Raw genomic sequence first — 18,352 nt, 5'->3', positions numbered from 1 at the left:
TGTAAATTCTGTAAAGATCTTTAACAAAGTGTCTCAGAGCTAAAGTATAGTGAGAAGGATGCCAATATTTATATTGAAAGTTCCAGTAATGTAGCATTGTTAGTCATCTCCCTTTGCAATTACATTTTTTGGTTATTGGTTGACTTGAGTTGTTTGAATAATGGAGAAAATCCATGGAATATTAGAGTCATCAAGCACTATAATCCTATATATTGTTGATAACATAATCCAAATCAATAAAGACACTCTTTGGCATGCAAACCTGTCTATAAAATGCACATGAAAAGTTATTTTTTGTAGATCAAATCACAACTACAAAGAGATGAGTTGCAATAGTAAAAACGTCACTCTGAACTTTTTTTTTGTTCAGAACAACCCTCTATTTGAATTGAGAATAGGCTCCTACCAATAGACAAAAAAAAAATTAAATCAGTAATGTTGACGTTGATTAAAAATTGAAGCCCAGTGTAAGCGGATATTTAAAAGTAGATGTAGAAGTTCCGTCTGCACTTCACATGCCCATTATTAGACCTTGGGAAGACATTTTTCATAAAATGCACAAAGCCAGTCTTGGATATGAGAAGGATATGTCCTTTCATATTCCATATTATTCAAAACCCATCAAGTTTCAAAGTGCTTGATTTCTTCAATCCAACTCATCTTCACATGCTCCTCTTCCTCCCATTAGAGGAAATTTCAGCGTAAAAGTGGCCTCCTAAGGAAAAATAATAAAATAATAGGAAAATAATAAAATAAGAGTTATATATTTTGGAGAGAAAATAAAAAACCACTTTTTTTATTGTATTTTTGGCTTATCTCCTTAGAGGTTTACTCAAATTTCATGCGTAGACACTCATTGAATGCATAATTAAATTATGTATCCAATGCATACCTATTATGCATACTTTTGAGAAGCCCCACATTGATAAAAGTTGAAGATACATTAAAAAGTGTGTTCTAATGTATCTTTAATTTTTGTCAATGTGAGTAATCTAAAACAGATGCATAGTGGGTACTCATTGGGTGTGGAATTTAATTTTGCATCCAACAAGTGTCTACACTTGAAATATGGGTAAACCTATAAGGAGATAAGCCAAAAGTACAATTAAAAAAAGTAGTTTTTTTAATGTTCCCTCCAAAATATTTATATGTACCTCTTTTTTAATTTAATGAATTTTTATTGGTTTACATATTATGCACATGCAAATTTAATTGGCACTTTTAGGTTGAAATTTCCTCTAATGTCTACAACAAATTGTCAAATGCCAACATTGTGACAAAATTGGCCATGCAAAAGATCATTGTTTTGATCTTCACCCATGTGATCATTGTCATAAGCACATTCATCATTTAAACAGACGCGTCAGAAAAAATTCTCTGACAAGAACAAAGGTTCACCTTGGATAGACCACTTCTTGGCAATGGGCTTCAACAACAAAGAATATATTTTTCTCATACCACATTATTGGTTCTCGAGTATTAAAAAGTCTTACATTTGATTTCTCTTCATCATCTCACTTTGTATCTGATAGGGGGTAATTGATAGTCATCTACAATTTTGAAAGATAAATCAAGTGAGCTAGAGCCACAACCTGAACCTACTTCCTGAGCCTAGAGCTAGAGTTAGCCATACCTAGATTCAAAGTTGTAGCCATAGACAGAGAATCCCATGAGCAAGCCTTTGGTTGGTGGCCTTCCTTAAACCACAACAGGACGAGACTTACCTTTTGAAGTCGAGGATCTCCCTTTTTCCGTAGGCTGAGGTCTTCCTTTTCCAAGTTGATGATCTCTTTTTTCAAAACAATAGGGACACTTCATCTAGGAAAAGACTAACAAGGTCTTGCAAGATTTGGAATTGTTCTGGGAGCTGCACTAAGCATTCTCGGTTGAGACCTCAATGGTATTTCCCTCTTCAAGACATTAGGGACACTTCATCTAGCAAAAGACTAACAACTTTTTACCAAATTTGGAACTATTCCAGGAATTCCACTGAGCGTTCGAGTGTTGGTGGTCATCCTTAAACCACCACTAGTTGAGAAATCGAGTTATCCCACCTTATACCATCATCTTAGAGAGCTCATTCATCTAATTGTTGTCATGCATTATTGTATTTTTGTATTTCATCTTTCTTCTAGGAATCAGATATACCCCTTCAGATTAAAGGGGGATGTTGGACACGTAGCTCACTGACGGTTTTGGGTGTGGAATATGAATAGTCATTGGAGTCCAATATACGTTGGAAGATGAATCCATTGGTCATACAAATTTTATTAATATGTATATCATTGTGAATAGAAAGAATTCAACATTTTATCTTTCATATCTCGCCTATTATCTTGTGTTGTTTAGCAATCTCTCAATGGTCTAGCCAAGACTGGGCATCCTTATGCAATCCCCATTTGAGTTGAAGGTGGTGGTTTTAACTAGAGTTAGAAGAAATTTTAGGAAACCTCTTGTCTTTCACATTGTTTAACTTATTCTTATACATAAGATACCTAGTCATAGCCATGCATTCAATGGAGGAAAGACTTGCTTCAATGAAGAGGATAGGATAGGGTGCATTTCATGTAATATTGAGATTGTAGGTTCTAGAATGGCTTGGTTCTATCCTCCTCCACTACTATTTGGAAACATTGCAACCCTAAACTAAATATCCATATAAAATAACAAGAGCGACGATGGTTTAAAAGAGGAGTTTTTATTTTTTATTTTTTATCCCATATCTAAAGATATGTTTACAATTATTTTGAAGCCCATAATAAGTTTTCCATCCTCCATTTATCCTCTTCTCATTGCTGTAATTTTAGTTGCGCTTGTGATGGATATTGATGCTTGATGCCAAGATATGTGTATGAGGGAACTTCTTCCAATTTTTGTTTTCATATATGAAAGTATCATATGCAATCTTTTTTGGATTAAATTATCATGATATTTCTCGATTTAGTTTTTGTAATATTCATGGATTTAATTATAAAAGTTTATAAAATCATTTATCAATTTTTCCTTTTGAAAAGTATTATCAATTATTGAACGATTAAATTAAAGGCTTCAACCTTAAGATATCACATATTGCAAGTATATTTAATCTATGAGGTACAAATTAATTGGTTTGTGTGGTTTGATCTCTATTAGGTATATATTTGAATCTCATAAAAAGGTATTTAGAGATCCAAAAAGATACCACAGTAATAAAAATCTCACACAATCTTATTACTTAATAAATTATCACTTTTTTATTAAACATATGAATTAACCTTATCCTAAACATGATTATATATAAGCACAATAATAAAATTAAATGACTAATAAATATATATGGTTAAAAATTACAAATTTCATATAAATAAAATAAATTATTATTTTTATTATATACATAAAAAAAACACATGTAACCAGATTTTTAATTTAGAGATCTATCTCATTTTACTATAAAAATTATTAATTTTAAATAAGCTTTATTACTAATATCAAATGTCAAAAAAAAACCATATGTAAGGTTTTTATATAGTATTTTTTAATTAATTAATTTAATAAAATAGATATAAAATATATAATTATTTTTGAAAATAAGTTTTATGATATATATACGATTGAAAATATTCTTAAAATAAATATTGTAAAAATATTTTGTAAAAATTAAATTTTTAATAACCATTCTGTTTCGAAGGTGAGTTCTTCGAACAGACCTGTGGTGTTGCTATGGGTTCCCCCGTTTCCCCTATTGTTGCAAATCTTTTTATGGAAGATTTCGAAGCCAAAGATTTAGCCTTGGCTCGTCTCCTTCCCAAGCTATGGAAAAGGTATGTGGATGACACTAATGTCATCTGGTCCCATGGCCAGGAGGAGCTGGATCACTTCTTCAATCACCTCAACTGTCAGTCCTCTGCCATTAAGTTCACCATGGAAAAAGAGGTCAATGGTTGCCTCCCTTTCCTGGATATTCTTATATCCAAGAATAAGGATGGCTCTCTTTCCCACTCTGTGTTCCGGAAGAAAACACATACTGAGCAGTACCTTCATGCCGATTCCCATCATTTCCCTGCTCAGAAGATGGGTGTTCTCAACACCCTCGCTACTCGTGCGCTTAGGATTTCTGATAAGGAGAGATCCCATCTCCTTAATGTCTTTGTGCAGAATGGCTATAGTAGGCACCTAGGTCAGAAGGCCTTCCTTAAAGCCTCTAGAAATGCATTAATTAAAAAGGAACTGAAGGAACGCCGGCTAGGTGTCCATCTTCCCTATGTCCAAGGAACCACGGACAAGATTGCTCGGATCCTTAAAAGGTATGATATTCCCTCGACCTTTAGGCCCCTCAACACCATTCGTAATTCCCTTCGATTGGTGAAAGATCCAGTTGACCCGAAGGACATGAAGGGTGTCTACTTGATCCCTTGCTCTTGTGGGACCCCATATATCGGGGAAACAGGGCGCTCCATCCATCAGAGGATTAGCGAGCATGCAGCTGACCTAAGACATGGGAGAACCAAGTCTTCAGCGTTAGCAGAGCACGTGGAAAAGACCAAACATCATGTTTGCATAGAGGAGGCCAAGGTTGTTGCCAAAGTTGCTCAGTTCCATCATCGTAAATTCAGGGAAGCTATTGAGATTGAAAGAAGGCCTAACAATCTCAATAGAGATGACGGCTGGAAGATCAGTAGTTGTTGGATCCCTGCCCTTTCGTCCTAGTCTTTCTTTTCCTCCCCCCTCCCCTTTTATCATTTTCAAGCTTTCGTTATTCCCCCTGGAGCCTTCTTTCCTCCTAAGGTTTATCCTCCCTGCTCTGGGTTTTTTAATGGTCTTTATTCCGGTCCTTCTCCTTTTTTTTATGTATTTAATTTTATCATTTATTATTTATTTATTTGTTTATTTATTTATTTTATTTATTTTATTTAATTTTATTATTTTATTTATTTTTTTTAATTTATTTTTATTTTTATTTTTATTTTATTTTTATTTTTATTTTTATTTTTTATTTATTTTTATTTAACTTATTACTAATCTCTCGTTCTAATATTTAGTTATTCTAACTAACTATTACCTTATATATATTAGAAGTAAGGTCTTCCATATAACTAAATCCCATTTAAATTAAATAACTTTTAATTTTTAATTATCAAAAGATTCTTTTTCATCTATTAATACCATTAAAATTAATTTATATATATATATTAAGGTATGGTCACCGAATATAACTAACTTCCTTAAATTATCAATTGGACTTTTTGACCCTGGTCCTTAAGTTAAAATTAGTTGTTGGTCAAGGATAGCCGTTGGAGGCTCTGCTCAGACTATATAACATGCAATTGTTGGATCTGTTTCTTCAACTTGTCGTGACGATGAACCACACTGGTTGGTTCGAAACGCGTCGACAAAGGTCTTTCTATATATGATTTACGCCAAAGTTCTTCTTATAACTATTATGGATCACAAAAGTCTTAATTCAACAATTGATAATAATTAAATTAAAATTTAAAAACCCTCCTTCCACAACGCAGAACTTAATAATTATAGATTTAACGCCTATAATTTCATGGAAAGGCTCCACGTTGGCAAGACCACGCATTCCAGTTACACTGATTTTTCAATCTTCATCCTTTGAAATAGTAATTTCGTTTTGTCATTTAGTCCATGTTCCACGCCACTTTTGTCGTTTAGCCATGTCCCCCACTATCTTAGAGAGTCCCTCTTTTGTCGTTTAGCCACATTTTGGTCTCTTGCACGTTCGATGCCTCGTGACGGCATTAGGCTTACGTTCATCTCGCCCTTCGGTTGATTCGTCATTTTCATCTCCCACTTGACTATGAAAAGATTAAAGAAAAAGTTTGACGGATTTGTAAATTTTCTTGGGACAATTCACATCATATGTCACTCGCGCACCACCAACAAAGTATCAGAAGGCAAAGTAGCAGAAGATTCTTTTGACGTTTGCTGTATATACTTTGATGTATTTGTATCTAAATACGACACCCATTGGTTCTTGGAGTTGGTGTATTTATATATATATTAAAAAGATGGGTTGATGTTGATTTGTGTGAAGTTTAGTTTTATATATTTAAATTTGATGAAAAAAGTTGAGAATAGAAATTATTTTGGAAAATTCAATTATTTTTAAAATTTAAATGATTTTCTATCATCCTGATAATAAATAATAAATAATAAATATCAATATCCTATACTAATAGATTATTCTTCTTCCACCCCATGAAAAAAAATAATTTATAATGGAGCATTCTTCTTCCACCCAATAAACAAAAAAAAATTAATTTATACACCTTGTGAAGCGCATGATCAATTTGATTCCTTCGACGTGACTGGCGTTGTTTCAGTAAGTTTGATTCCTTCGATGTGACAAGGCTGCAGTGGATCACTACCCATGGAAGGGATCGCATTTCCGATTTCCTCGTTGGCTATCAATTTGATTCCTTCGACGTGACTGGCGTCGTTTCAGTAAGTTTGATTCCTTCGATGTGACAAGGCTGCAGTGGATCACTACCAATGGTAGGGATCGCATTTCCGATTTTCTCGTTTCCAACGAGATGGTGGGTGTACAGTCCATTCCAAATTCCTATATAAACACGCTAACTCTTCCACCCCACATATCAATATAAAGCTCAGCAGTCTCAGACTCTCTGGAGCCAGTGGTGAATCGCTTAACAAAATTATGGGCTTGGGTAACGAATATGCTCTCAGAGTGTTTCTCCCTCTTCTGCTAATGGTGGTAGCATCCACTCTTTTGCCCTCTACGGATTGCATGAGCCCTTCTTCATTCTTAGGTCGTCGTCGTAGGAGGTCCTTTGTGAGGACTAGGACAACAATAATCAGTAAGGATAGGCTGGATGTCTCTAGTGCTGAATACGAGACGCACTACTATACTCAAATTCTCGACCATTTTACTTACACACCAGAGGGTTATCGCACCTTCCAGCAGAGATATCTTGTAAATGCAAAGCACTGGGGAGGTGCCCAAAGCTATTCTCCCATCTTTATATACATGGGCGATGAGTCTTCTATTTTAGAAGACTTTGACGCCACTGGTTTTGTTATTGAGACAGCTCCTCAGTTCCAAGCACTCGTTGTCTATATAGAGGTAAGTCTTATTTCAGATTGATAGATAGAGGATGAACCTAAAAATTGAGTTTCAATTAATGTTTTGATAGATCCCTGTTTATTTCAGCATCGATACTATGGATTGTCCATGCCCTTTGGCAGTCCGGAGGATTCCTTTAGGGATGCGTCTACACTAGGTTATTTCACTTCCACGCAAGCGCTGGCTGATTACGCAACGCTAATTCTGGATTTGAAGAAAAACTTGTCTGCAGAAAACTGCCCTGTCATCGTCTTTGGTGGATCTTATGGTGGAAGTAAGATACCTATAATCTTTTATGTATTTACTAGGTTTTTAAGTTCAAAATGTTTGATCAATAGATTGTGCATAATATAGTTTATTAGTGTCACTTCAAATAAAATATGCTATACTAAGTATATCATTGATTAATTTCTATTATTAATTTAATTGTAGCCTTGAGTCAGTTAACCTAGTTAATAATTTTCTGTCAGTTAACTTTGCGACTGAGCCCTGCCAGGATGTGAATCTAAAATCGAGTTAAGGTCAAGCGTTAAAAGAGACCCAATATTATATTTAACTTATAATTTTTATTTGATATATAATTGAACTACTGCAGTGTTAGCTGCCTGGTTTCGCCTGAAGTATCCACACATTACAATCGGGGCTCTGGCTTCTTCGTCACCAATCTTGTATTTCGATGACATTACACCTCAGGATGGTTATGACAGAGTTGTGACAAGAGACTTCAGAGTATGTTCATAGATTGTTTCTTTCCGTCGAGATTTATATATCACCATGTCCATCATTTGATCTGCGACAATATTATTGTTTTCTGCTTCACAGGATGTGAGCGAGAGCTGCTACAATACAATAAAAGAGTCATGGGCAGAAATAAAAAAAGTTGCTTCACAGCCCAGTGGCTTGGAAAGCTTACGGCACACATTCAACACTTGCAAGTGAGAATTGTCCCCAAAAATAAATCATGTGAATGCACATTTTTTATCAACCTGCAATGGCCACTTATAACTAATGAAAGTCATTTGTATATCTTAGGGTTTTCAATACTAGTACTTTGATACAATCGCTAATAGATGCATACGATGGGTCCGCTCAGTACGATTATCCACCAGTGAAAGAGGTAAGGTTTATATACCATTCTCCAATGCTGTAAGGCAAATAATTTCGTGGATAATTACAAGGATGTTTATCTTATGTTTAATTCAGAGAAATTTTAATAGAACTAATCAATTATTAAACAATATTAACAGAAAAAATGAAAATTGACTTAATTTGATTTTCTGTGTATGAAAGATGTGCAAGGCCATCGATAGCTTTCCTGAAGGTACATCCATTCTTACTCGCATATCAGCTGCAGCAAGCTTTAACTACAACTACGGCGAAGTGACATCCAACACCTCCAATAATACTTGCCTCGATCTTCAAGAATATTCCAATGACGGGTGGAATTGGCAGGTTAAGTACTTATTTTGTCAAATCATACTTACTTCAAGCAAGCTAAAGTAATCATACAATCCTGCAACAATATTTAATCCAACAACTTCAGGCCATTGCTACTGATAGCTAACTTTGCGTGCAGAGTTGCACGGAAATGGTGATGCCAATGAGCTCAACACCGAATACAACAATGTTTTCTTTAGATCTATTTGATATGAAATCCTTCGCAGAGGACTGCAAGAGCAAATATGGAGTTGTACCGAGACCCAATTGGATCACAACAGAATTTGGTGGTCATGTAAGTTCTAAATCACATTCACCTGGTAATCCATGGATCCATCTTACCATGAGATTTATTGAAGATCGATCTTTAAAATGATTATTATTTGTGAATGTTCAGTTTGTTTGAAGCTGTTAATGGTACACATGATTATTTTTTGGATTGATACCCAGAACATAAGAAGGGTGCTGAAACGGTTTGGAAGTAACATAATATTCTCCAACGGATTGCGAGATCCATATAGCAGTGGAGGGTAAGACGTCTTTCTTTCTATACAAATATCTTTCTCTGTTACTAAGAGTCGAGGGAGTAATTAACAGTTCATCTTCTTCATGGTTGTGGAATTATGCAGTGTGAAAGAGAGCATATCCGATAGCATTATAGCCCTCGCAACAAACGAAGGTCAGACTTCACAAAATGAAATTTTAAAGTTGGATGAATGATGGACTATACTGGATTGGCTTAGAGGGGTGATCCTATTTTTGTGGTTTGTACTGTAGGAACCCATTGCCAAGACTTGCACTTCTCTTCTAAAGAAGATCCAGATTGGCTCACAGAACAGCGATCGAAAGAGATAGAGATAATAAAAATTTGGGTCAAACAGTACATGGATGACCTATATGGTTAAAATAATCAATTATTGTATCCATATGGTTAAAATAATTAATTATTGTGTTCATATTTTAGAAGCATAGGTGTGTATGGATTTTAAAGCAGTTATAAACTGTAAAATATCTTACACTAAGGTGAGTAATTTATGTTATCTTATTTTACATGTTTTATGATAAAATAGCTCACAGAACAGGAAAGAGATAGAGATAATAAAAATTTGGGTCAAACAGTACTTATCTGTTTAAAATAATTAATTATTGTGTTTATTGTGTTCATATTTTAGAAGCATAGGTGTGTATGGACTTCAAAGCAATTATAAACTGTAAAATATCTTACTATAAGGTGAGCAATTTATGTTATCTTATTTTAAATTTATGTTATCTTATTTTAAATGTTTTATGAGAAAATAGCTCACAGAACAGCTATCTAAAAAGATAGAGATAATAAAAATTTGGGTCAAACAGTACATGGATGACCTATATGGTTAAAATAATTAATTATTGTGTTCATATTTTAGAAGCATAGGTGTGTATGGACTTCAAAGCAGTTATAAACTGTAAAATATTTTACTATAAGGTGAGTAATTTATGTTATTTTATTTTAAATGTTTTATGAGAAAATAATATGTTATTTTATTAATAAAAGTTGTGTGGTAAAAAAATGAGGTAAGAATGAGATTACCTACTCCAGCCAAAATGGATAACTTACACACATTATATATTTATATGGTATAAATTTATTAAAATTTATAATTTGTAAATTAATTTTATATATATATATATATATATATATATATATATATATATATATTATATTTGTTTTTGTATTTTTTTTTTTATATTTATATTTATTTATAAGTATGTTGGGTGAATACAGAATTTAATTTTACATCGAACGCTTACATTTAATATTTGTGTAAATTTATAAGGAGATAAATAAAAAATATAATTATTCACCCTTGAATCTTACTAGTTTTAAAGTTCATTTTGTCAATACATTAAATTCTTTTTTGAGGCCCTTTTTTATAAGAAAGTTCCTTTAATGAACTAGCCACAATGTGAGGACTATGCTATGTTCTTTTTAGCTTGGTTGTAAAATGCATGTACAAAGGAATGTGAAATAATTTTGAAGATACTTTTTGACATTGTGACTTAAATAAATACCAAAGAATCCTTCTTGTCATGCCCCTACACTGGCCGTACTCTTCCAACCACACTACAGGAGGTGCGGCACCATTGACCACATTCTTTTTAACAATACTTGTGATCGTGGACTACACCTATTTTCTATATTTCAATTATTTTTCGAGTTTCCAAGTATACTTTCTTTTAATATAGAGGAAACATTCATAACATCATACATTCATTCATCATTATTATCTTTAACATATATGCACATCAGATAATAAAACAAGAGGGGAAACTCCTTGAAATATGTGTCTGCCAGATAATATCAATACTTCACAAAATATTCAGTTTTACAGTCTTTGTAGAAAACCCCTAGTTTCCTTGGTACAATATCTATCAAGTCATGCAAGTCGACCTGCACCGTTCGGTCCACTCGAACCACCGTTCAGAGTGCCCAAGGATAGTTCCGTCCATTGCACCTCGTTTAGCAAAACTCGTGTCGTTCACCCCCTATGCCCATCGTTTGGTTTGCTTGCTCACCAGACTCCCGTTCAGTTTTCCCATCGATCATGTCGCCCGCCCAACACCACTTTATTCACCATCACACCATTTCACCCTGCCCAGGTGTGTTCCACCAAACTCGTCCATTTCTTTTGACTGGCCAACGCGTTCCACTCGAGTTCATTGCTTCGTCGTTTTGTCGTGCACGGGTGCGTTCCACCCGACTCGCCCTGTCATGCCCATACATTGGCGGTACTATTCCAACTGCATTATAGGAGCTGCGGCACCACTGACCACTTTCTTTTCACCAATACTTGCGATTGTGGACTACACCTAATTTCAATACTTAGTTTATTTTTCAACAGCTAAGAATATCTTTCGTTATACCATTTATCATATTAACTTCATTACCATGAATCAACATTAACATGAAATGCACAACAGTATAACTGGGAGGGGAAACTCCTTGTAATGAATCTGCCCATAATAATAATAGCTATAGTTTACAATATATAAGTTCAATCCTGAGGAAACCCCAAATCTATACTTAGAATATTTTCACATTCGTCAGCACAACACCTTCAGCCAGCTCATCGAGCGCACCCACATGGTCGCCTGAACAATCCTTGCCCAACTCCTCGTTTTCCACCACACATTCACCTGAATGCGTTTCGTTCAACTCATCAGTCAACTGTCGTTCACCATTTTCCCAGTGCCTTTGTGCACCCTCACCCACCGTTCAACCCAACTTTCCCTTTGTTCACCATTCACCATTCACCCAAGTGTCTGTCACACGTTTTGTTTGACCCGTCGTTCGGCCAGACGTCCTACCGCGCCCTCACCCTACTTCTCGAATGAAAGCCCTCCCACGCCCTCACCTTGCTTCTCGAATGAAAGCCCTGCTTCGCCCTCGAAGGACTCTTTGCATGAATACCCTTGAACGATTTCTCGAACAACTGTTTGCCTGGATGCCCTACAACACCCTCGAACAACCTCGAACAATTTCCTAAATGACTATTCGCCTGGATGCCCTGCCGCACCCTCAAATGACCTCGCACAACCATTCGCCCGGATGCCCTACCGCGCCCTCGAATGACCACTCTTTGTTTCGGCTCGGGTGCTTCGGCCCTCATCTGCCTGCACCTTCGCCCAGATTTCAAAACCAACTTCGCACTTCTCCTTTTCTCCATGCTTGAATCCTCAGAAGACTTGCTCATTGATGCCATAGCCAAATGTTAGGCTCCTCCATATATATGGCTCGCCCTCCATGAATCATCATTACCCCATGTCTGTCTGACCCACCATACTTCGCCATGTTAATTACTTCCACACGTCAGCTCACCCTTCAGTTGACCCAACGCCCAACCATCGTGCACGTTTGCTTGGTTTCCTTCGCCCGCCCATCGGCTCGCTGGGACTACATGTTAGCCTATAAACCAAACGACCCAGCACTTGGTCTATTTTCGTGTTTTCCTCCATTGTGTCACTACTCCCTTGGATCGTCACCCTCGCACACCCTCGCTGTGTCGCCTGCAACTCATGGGCATTACATTCTCCCCCACTTGAATTAATTGTCATCCTCGACAATCTCTTTCACCCCGACAACCATTTGTCACCAAGATATCCATACCAATGCCACATAATCCATTGGTATGTCCTCCATAAATCGGAAAGTCTCCTCAATCCATGATTATCAACCACATCCTGTCGCAATCTCCACATACTACCCCACTGTGGAAGGTTGGCCCCTTCAACTCAAGCTACATTCTCACTGCAACATGTGTCGTGTTGACTCCATCATGTATCATCATAGTGTGAATTGCTGCCATGATACTTCAGCACAATGCTAACACATCTTTGTACACTGCTCGAGCCCCATGATTCGAACTAGTCGGGTGATCAGTGCAACTGTCACGCTCAAACCATAAGAATGCACATCCTTATTCCATCGTCAGTTGTTTCTCAGAACATCCTGTCACCTCATCAATTCGATCAAGAATCCATCTTCATCCAAGTAAGCCATTCCCAAGTCCATGAAGTAAACTCCATTTCCATCTGCAACATGCTACCCATGATGTTTGGTATCAATGTTCTGCATGAAATCAGCTGCATCTAAACCAACATCATCATCCATATGTATAAAATCCATCTCATCAAAATGAAGAGATCATCTTCTGACTCTCAATATGCCACATCTAGGTTCATGAAGCCACCTCCATCATATCTGCAATGTTCCATCCCTCAACTCTGCCACAAAAACAAGTATACACCTATCTCATCACCCATGTATCATAAGTGGTTAAGTCTCGGCTCAACCCATGCCCAAGTGTTGCCACCAAGGCATCATCATTGTTGAAACTCCATCACTCCAAAGTGTCTTATATCAATCCTCCACATCAAGTCACTCTTTCAAGCACACCCATACATGTACTCAAAAGTATGCACCCCATTCTGCATCAAAGTCTCTGACCTTAGCTTCTCAATGCATCAGATCCTCCAAGTCCACCATAATATGAAGTCCCAAAAGTCACAACCTCATGTCATCATGAGCTCCATGTGTCATCTCCAACCAACATCCTAGCAAGAATACATCTCTTGGCCCAAAGGTCTCTACAAGATGCCTCAACTCTCCATGTAGTAGGAATGCTCCATAGTCTGCTCACAAATCCAACCAAGTCCATGGCCTTGCTGTATAAGATTGCACAACCTCTCCATTGGCTCATAAAACATCTCCATGTCACACCAGCAAATCCGCCTGCACAACATCCCTACATTGGCACTTCTCATTGGATGCCCATAAGTGACACCTCTACAAGTGCTCCTGCATAATGTCTCTGTATAAGACTGCCATGCTCCATGTTTCCAACCTGATGTCCATGAATCAAGTTTTCCATGTTGTCGAACTAAGTAGACCCATCACAACAATCGATCATCCTCATCCAAGCATACAATCCTGGTCTAGTGAACTCGGTCACCCAACCATATCATCATCACATGAGTCTTTTCCACCATGGCTCCCCCACTGAAGGTCCCACCAAGACTTCCTCTTGGTCTCGGCCATGAGAATTCCACCCAAGTATCACCAACTCAAGTGTGTGCCCTTCCCAATCTGTTCATGAGTCATGCCAGGAACTTAGCCAATTTCTCCATATGGCTAAAGCATGACCTATTCTTCCGCAATGATCATCACATTCCTCCCTTGTCATGGGCCTTTGCACCTTCTACCATAAGGTCACAAACAACCCCAACAAATCCTACAACAATCAATGATTATTGCCTTTCCATACACGGTCTCTTCGTAGACATCCATGGTAAGATCCTCCCTTGCATTGGAAAATTGCTTTTTCTCTTCCCTACATACGGTTCATCTTCCAAAAGTCTCACTGAAACACAAGTATTAATAGTACTTAATTCATCATGAGGCTCCTCCATGTGGGTTTCCTCATCCACCAATGTCTGCAAATTGCACAATCCTAGTCCAACTTGATCAATTTCAAGTTCATCTTCCATCGTTGTCATATCTACAACATCCTCAACCATCACGACTTCCTCTTCCTTATCATCGCAATCTGCAGCTGCAACCTACTCCATTGCCCAACCAAGTCGAAAGAGTTTGCCTTGAACATTCCTTTCCAAGACTTCAAGTTTATCTCGAATCCATGGGTTCTCTTCTTTCATCCGCTTCAACCTATATAAGGTCAGCAAGAGCCTCCCTTCACATTCTTCCAAACCTACCATGTCTTGTCATTCAGCTTGGCCCAAGCACGATGCTTCACCCCTACTAAACTTGTCATGAAGTGTTACACTTCCTTTCTACAAATCTGAATCACTTGTCATGAATGTCAAATATTCAGCTTTCTTCGTCACAATTCACCAGATCTGATACCACCTGTCACGAAGTGCAGTGGGATCATCTCCTTGTCCTGATCAGCTCTGATACCACCTATCACGCCTCTACACTAGCGGTACTCTTCCAACCACACTATAGGAGGTGCGACACCACCGACCACTGTCTTTTCACCAATACTTGCGATCGTGGACTACGCCTACTTTCGACACTTAGTTTGTTTTTCAGTAGCTAAGAATATCATTCGTTATACCATTTATCATATTAACTTAATTACCATGAATCAACATTAACATGAAATGCACAACATTATAACTAGGAGGGGTAACTCCCTGTAATGAGTAAGCCCATAATAATAATAGCAACAATTTACAATATACAAGTTCAATCCTGAGGAAACCCTAGATTTATACTTAGAATATTTTCACATTCACCAGCACAACACGTTCAGCTAGCTTGTCGGGCATGCCCACATGGTCGCCCGAACGATCCTTGTCGAACTTGTTGTTTGCCTCTGCATGTTCACCCGAACGCGTTTTGTTCAACTCGTCGGTCGGTTGTCGTTCACAGTTTGCATGGCGCCTTTGTGCACCCTCACCCGGCGTTCAACTCAACTCTCCCTCCATTCATCATTCATCGTTCACCATTCACCCGAATGCTCGTTGCACGTTCTGTTCAACCTGTCGTTTAGTCGGATGCCCTACCGCGGCCTTTCCCAACTTCTCAAATGAACGCCCTCCTGCACCCTCAAACGACTCATTGCATGAACGCTCTCAAACGATTTCCCAAATGACCGTTCACCCAGATGCCCTGCGCACCCTTGAACGACCTCAAACCATTTCCCGAATGATCGTTCGCCTAGACGCCCTCTCGCACCCTCGAACGATTGTTTGCCCAGATGCCCTGCCACACCCTCGAATGAACGCTCTTTGTTTTGACTCGGGTTATTCGACCCTCGTCCGCCTACACCTTCGCCCATATTTCAAAACCAACTTCGCACTTCTCCTTTTCTCCATGCTTGGATCCTCAGAAGACTTGCTCATTGATGCCTTAGCCAAATGCTAGGCTCCTCCATATATATGGCTCACCCTCCATGAATCTTCATGACCCCATGTTTGGCGAACCCACCATACTTCACCATGTTAATTACTTGCACACATCAGCTCACCCTTCGATCAACCCAACGCCCAACCATCATGCCCGTTTTCTTGGTTGCCTTTGCCTACTCGTTGGCCCACGAAGACCGCACATCGACCTATAAACCAAACGACCCAACACTTGGTTTATTTTCGCCTTTTCCTCCATTGTGTCATTTCTCCCTTGGCTCGTTGCCCTCGTGTGCCCTCACCATGTCACTTGCAGCTCATGGGCGTTACACACCCGTTCAACACGAGTCGTCGCACTGTCCCCACAACTCCACCAACCGGCACTCGAACTCTTCCGCTCGTTGTCTCGTCGAGCACATTCACCGAATTCCTACCCAACTCGTCGTCCCATTGGTGTGCCTGTCCAAACTCCCCAACCACCATTTAATCGTGCCCAGGCGCGCTCGCACACTCACCTGATTCACCAACTGGCACTTCCATTCAAACTTGCACGTGGTCTACCTAGCACCTCCCTGTGCACCCGCCTAACTGATGTTCGCTCCACACCTTCGACCATTCACCTCGGCTCGTCTGGATGTCCATGTCGCTATGACATGCAGCCTGCAAATTTGCAGCTCACCACACTGAACGATCCCTTGTTGCGGCTAAGGGTTGTGGCCTAGACCACCGCCTGCACCTCGCCTCTTGTTTCAGAACCCAAGTATTTTGATCACACTTTTCCTCATGAGAAGGCTCCTTGGTTGCACTTCACTTGGATGACTTTCTCAAATGAACCACCATATGTTTATATGGCAGTGCCAAGGTGGGGGGCTTCGGTCTATGGCCAAGCCAACCCAACCTTACAGTTGTCTACCATCCTAACATGTCGGCCCGGGGGTAGGGCGCCCACACACAGGACTGCCACCCGTATATAACCACAAGCTTGCCCAACACTTAGTCGTTTTCATCAAATGACTTTGTATGTTTTCTCCACAGCTGCGTCGTTCAACCCAACTCGTCACCATGCAAACGTGCACAGCTTGTCGGTGTCGCCAACTCGCCGCGCCTTCTGTCATCCACCTTCACTCTAAATGACCGCAACTTGGGGGCCTTACATCCTCACCCACTTCAAGCCATTGTCATCCTCGACAATACTGTCATACGACATCTCAAAGTGTCGCCAACTCCAACATCAAAATACTCATGCTGCCTACCTATGCTCTGCCATCGCATAATCCATAAAGGCTTATGTCTCCATGAATTGGAAGGTCTCCTCAATCCATGAGCATCAATCACATCCGTCGCAACTCCACATGTTGCCCCACTATGGAAGGCTAGTCCCTTTAGCTCAAGCTACATGCTCACTGCAACATATCGTGTCAACCTCATCACGTATTGTCATCGTGTGAACCGCTGCCATGATACTCCAACACAATGTTAACACATTTTTGTACACTTTCGGACCCCATGATTTGAACTAGTCGGGTAGCTAATCCAACTGTCGTGCTCAAACCATGAGAGTGTACATCCTCATACCACCATCAGTTGATTCTTTGAACATCTCGTCACAACATCAGCTCGATCAAGAATCCATCTCCATTTAAGTAATCCATGCCCAGGTCCATGAAGTAAACTCCATCTCGTCTGCAACATGCTACCCATGATGTTTGGTGTCAATGTGCAGCATGAAATCAACCTCATCTATCCCAACATCATCATCCATGTAATGCCCATGATCATAGACCAATCAACTCCCATGTGTAAAAAGTGGTTAAGTCTCAGCTCAGCCCTTGCCCAATTGTTGCCACCAAGGCATCATCATCGCTGCAACTCTATGACTCCAAAGTGTCTCATATCAATCCTCCACATAAAGTCACTCTCTCAAGCACACCCATACATGTACCCAAAAGTATGCACCCCATACTACATCAAAGTCCTTGACCTTAGCTCCTCAATGCATCAGATCTTCTAAGTCCGCCATAATATGAAGTCCCCAAAAGTCACAACATCATGTCAGCATGAGCTCCATGAGTCATCTCCAACCAACATATCCTTGTCACATTAGCAAATCCACCTGCACAACATCTCTGCCTCGGCACTCCTCATTGTATGCCCATAAGTGACATCTCTACAAGTGCTCCTGCATAATGTCCCTGCATAAGACTGCCACGCTCCATGTCCCCAACTCATTGTCCATGACTCAAGTTGCCCATGTTGTCCAACTAAGTAGACCCACAACAATTAGTCATCCTCATCCAAGTCTACAATCCCATCTAGTGAACTTGGTCACCCAAACCATATATCGTCACATGAGTTTCTCCCACCATGGCTCCCCCACTGAAGGTTCCACCAAGACATCCTCTTGGTCTTTTCCATGAG

At 39.0% G+C, this 18,352-nt stretch overlaps 1 protein-coding gene across 1 annotated transcript; it reads left to right on the top strand.

Moving 5' to 3' along the window:
- Window positions 1-6,600: 6,600 nt before the first annotated feature.
- LOC149141174 (uncharacterized) lies at window positions 6,601-9,582 on the top strand. The gene is made up of 10 exons (XM_089446914.1): window positions 6,601-7,087; window positions 7,175-7,361; window positions 7,683-7,816; window positions 7,910-8,022; window positions 8,120-8,204; window positions 8,378-8,539; window positions 8,664-8,819; window positions 8,975-9,054; window positions 9,154-9,203; window positions 9,302-9,582. Exons 1-10 carry the CDS (start codon window positions 6,662-6,664, stop codon window positions 9,427-9,429), a joined length of 1,521 nt encoding a protein of 506 aa, XP_089303040.1. The 5' UTR covers window positions 6,601-6,661; the 3' UTR covers window positions 9,430-9,582.
- Window positions 9,583-18,352: the final 8,770 nt, after the last annotated feature.

This window comes from Pinus tabuliformis, chromosome X (assembly GCF_031772625.1).
Source record: "Pinus tabuliformis cultivar Carrire ecotype Pingquan chromosome X, CPIR1, whole genome shotgun sequence".
Taxonomy (NCBI): domain Eukaryota; kingdom Viridiplantae; phylum Streptophyta; class Pinopsida; order Pinales; family Pinaceae; genus Pinus; species Pinus tabuliformis.
Note: the sequence above shows the minus strand (reverse complement) of the source record. Positions and strands in the feature narration are given on the sequence as shown.